The sequence below is a fragment of the Sinocyclocheilus grahami genome, unplaced genomic scaffold (genome assembly GCF_001515645.1).
Source record: "Sinocyclocheilus grahami isolate Dianchi unplaced genomic scaffold, SAMN03320097.WGS_v1.1 scaffold711.1, whole genome shotgun sequence".
NCBI lineage: Eukaryota > Metazoa > Chordata > Actinopteri > Cypriniformes > Cyprinidae > Sinocyclocheilus > Sinocyclocheilus grahami.
Window position 1 is genome coordinate 195,249 of NW_015505890.1, and position 3,979 is coordinate 199,227.

At 37.5% G+C, this 3,979-nt stretch overlaps 1 protein-coding gene across 1 annotated transcript in view; it reads right to left on the reverse strand.

Annotated features, from left to right (window-relative positions):
* Window positions 1-2,339: 2,339 nt before the first annotated feature.
* Window positions 2,340-3,979, reverse strand: part of LOC107560127 (homeobox protein BarH-like 2) — a 6,224-nt gene continuing 4,584 nt past the window's right edge. Inside the window, exons 2-3 of the mRNA XM_016244210.1 lie at window positions 3,411-3,501; window positions 2,340-2,947 (exon numbers count right to left, since the gene is read on the reverse strand). Of these exons, the coding sequence (XP_016099696.1) occupies window positions 2,678-2,947; window positions 3,411-3,501 (361 nt within the window). The 3' untranslated portion in view covers window positions 2,340-2,677. The remainder of the gene's footprint in view (window positions 2,948-3,410; window positions 3,502-3,979) is intronic.

Below are 3,979 nucleotides of genomic sequence, written 5' to 3' on the forward strand. Positions count from 1 at the left end.
CCACAGGTGAACTCTCCAGCTAAAAGGAAACGTTCTCAATGTTCTTCCGGTAACGTTAATAGAACATTTGTTTAAAGTTATCTAAGGTGCGTCCTAAATCGCATACTTATGCACTATGATGGTATTTTTTAGTATAAATAGTGCGAGTAGTGCATTCACACTGAAAACGTGCACTTTAAATACCCGGATGATGCACTTAAATAACCGAAAAAATGAAGTGTGGAATGTTGGACACTTCATGAACCCGACTGTCTCAGCTTTAATTATGTAGCGAAGCGGGAGGGGCTATCAGACTCCGATTATGAATGACAAAATAACCTTATATAATTCATGCACTACATGGTTGAGTACATAGTGCATAAGTACATATGTGTACATAGTGTATGAGTGCATAGTGTATAGTGCGTCATTTGGGACGCAGCTCTAGACTTTGAAGGGATAATTCACCCAAAATTCTGTCATCATTTACTCAACCTCAAATTCTTTCAAAACATGTATGAGGGTATGTTTACATGACAACGATGTGTTAAAACTGAAACGTTTTTCCTTTGTGTTTTCGAAAAGTTTCGCATACAGAAATGTTCAAAAAACTATGCTGTTTATTTACATACCAGACCAGTAGTTGGCGATGTCGCTTTATAAATTGTGCGAATGTGTACCTAGACTAAACGCATAATACACATGACGTCGCCATTTTAAAAAATCCACGTCTTTGTATGGGACAATGACGGTTTTCAAACAAAAACAAAAAAACTTTGAACTTTTTTTCAGACCCCCAAAAGCCGTTGTCGTGTAAATGAAAGGCCAAAAACCCCATTGACTTCCATAGTATGAAAGAAAAATAATACTATGGAAGTCAATGGTACAAACAACTGTTTGGTTACCAACATTCTTTAAAATAGGTTCTTTTGTGTTCAGCAGAAGAGAGAAACACATATAGGTTTGGAACGACATGATAATGAGTCGGAGAAAGAAATACGTTTCGATTTTTGGGTGAACTATCCCTTTAATCATGCTCTCGAAACGTTAGCACAAATCATCTACACATTGTTTTCTGAAACGTTTTAGTTGGACGTTTGTCTAACTTTTTTTTAAATTTTTTTAATGTAACTGCTTTTTTCAGAATGTTCAAAAAAGTAACATTCCCAAAATGTTTGCTAAACGATAAAATGGATTGTTCTCCTAACATTCGCATAATACACATGACGTCGCCATTTAAAAAAATCCACGTCTTTGTATGGGACAATGACGGTTTTCAAACAAAAACAAAAAACTTTGAACTTTTTTTCAGACCCCCAAAAGCCGTTGTCGTGTAAATGAAAGGCCAAAAACCCCATTGACTTCCATAGTATGAAAGAAAAATAATACTATGGAAGTCAATGGTACAAACAACTGTTTGGTTACCAACATTCTTTAAAATAGGTTCTTTTGTGTTCAGCAGAAGAGAGAAACACATATAGGTTTGGAACGACATGATAATGAGTCGGAGAAAGAAATACGTTTCGATTTTTGGGTGAACTATCCCTTTAATCATGCTCTCGAAACGTTAGCACAAATCATCTACACATTGTTTTCTGAAACGTTTTAGTTGGACGTTTGTCTAACTTTTTTTTAAATTTTTTTAATGTAACTGCTTTTTTCAGAATGTTCAAAAAAGTAACATTCCCAAAATGTTTGCTAAACGATAAAATGGATTGTTCTCCTAACATTCAAACAACCAAGGACAGACGTTTCTCAAACATTTAAAAAAACTGAACGTTTTGAACATTCAGAGAACCTTCAGAAATAATGCTTTCATAACTTCATGGGAACGTTATTAAAACATTCTTAGAACATAATTTTGGTTAGCTAGGTATGAACGTGATCCACAGTCTGACAACCAGAACGCGTCCAAATACAGTGTCCAGTTGTTTTAGCATTTAATACCTAAAAAAGCTTATTTCAGTGAAATGTTTTATCGAGAAGTGTGCTTATTCTATCTGTTTTGGTTATACAAGCCACTTGGTTTGATGTTTCGTTGTTTTGTAATGACTTTCACACATTTTTGCATGTTTAAAGTACCGCTTTTGGGGGCCACCGTCAACTCAAAATCAGGCTTGGGAAGCCGTTCTAATTTTTTTAATGTAACTGCTTTTTTCAGAATGTTCAAAAAAGTAACATTCCCAAAATGTTTGCTAAACGATAAAATGGATTGTTCTCCTAACATTCAAACAACCAAGGACAGACGTTTCTCAAACATTTAAAAAACTGAACGTTTTGAACATTCAGAGAACCTTCAGAAATAATGCTTTCATAACTTCATGGGAACGTTATTAAAACATTCTTAGAACATAATTTTGGTTAGCTAGGTATGAACGTGATCCACAGTCTGACAACCAGAACGCGTCCAAATACAGTGTCCAGTTGTTTTAGCATTTAATACCTAAAAAAGCTTATTTCAGTGAAATGTTTTATCGAGAAGTGTGCTTATTCTATCTGTTTTGGTTATACAAGCCACTTGGTTTGATGTTTCGTTGTTTTGTAATGACTTTCACACATTTTTGCATGTTTAAAGTACCGCTTTTGGGGGCCACCGTCAACTCAAAATCAGGCTTGGGAAGCCGTTCAACTGCTCAAGTCCAGAGAGAGTCAAAGTCTTTCAGTAGCTGTCTTTGGTTGTGCGTCAGCATGGCTGCGTTTAGCTAGTCGTCATTGCTTCTGACGGAGACGGAGGGGCCTGTTCTTGCTCCGGGGTTTCTGGACAGACGGATTCAGACGTAGCAGACGTACTGAGATCTTGAGGTTGAAATTGGAAGACCTCCTCTTCCACTTCGGCTGGTTGCATCTCATCCTCCGCTAGTTTGGCCGCCAGCCGTTCCTGGGCCTCGATCTCCTCTGTGGTTGGGATGGAGTTCTTCTTAGGTCGGCCTTTGGGCTTGGTAGGAGCCTCGAGTCCTCCTTTTAGCACCTAGAGAAACATGGACACACATGAGCTGTGAAAAATGTGGGCCTAGTCAAAGGTGAGGATGGTTATTGCAGTGATTAAGGGAAGATATATAGCCATATGGGCTGGGTGTTTACGCCCGTTTATCTGAGAGGTGAACGTTCTGTTGATCTTTTGTTCCTGCTTGAGAGGTTGATCGCGCTGACGTAGACCTGCACTGTCCTTTAAATCATCACTCGCGCAACCAGCAGCCCGGGGTCGTCATTGTTACATGCACTGATTGTATTGAGTGCTGAGGAGGGCAGCTCAAAACTGTCTAATGGATTTTTAATGATATGTCTCAGAGTTTCCATTTCCACACTCAAAGCTTTGGTGGATTTTCAACACAGATGTTTTATTGATACAAGATGACAGTATTTTAATGAACTAGGCTCGCAAGGTAGACGGTCCTTGCGGCGTTAGCCTTGAGCGAGCTCTTCTGACTCACCATTTTTTTCCATTTCATGCGTCTGTTCTGGTACCATGTCTTCACCTGGAGCTGTGTGAGTCCCAGAGACTGAGCCAGGTCCAATCTGCACACACGTACAGTAAAAGCACGAGTTCAGAAAAGTGCATAAATCAAACACAAATGAAAGGTTAGTATTTTGTTCCAAATCCTAATGAGCCGCCTACGGAGGGAGCATTTGAAAGGCATAATTGTAGATCAAAGTTTGTTTTCAAAACTGAGTAGTTTAGACAAAATGTGGGGAAATATATATGTATGCACCTTAAAGGCATATGTTTAATTTTAGAGTATTGCATTATTCTTATTGTGTCACCTTTATTAAATTCAGTTGTGAATCTAAGTTTTCTAAGCACCTTATGCAAGGAGCACTATTTCTATGACAGTTACTGCCTAAAAATCTAGTGCAGGAAGTCAGAAACAAACCGGAGCTCAGTGCAAAAATTCAAATAATTAGAATATGGGGGGACGTTGTAAATTGTATATATATATATATATATATATATATATATATATATATATATATATATATATATATATATATATATATAGTG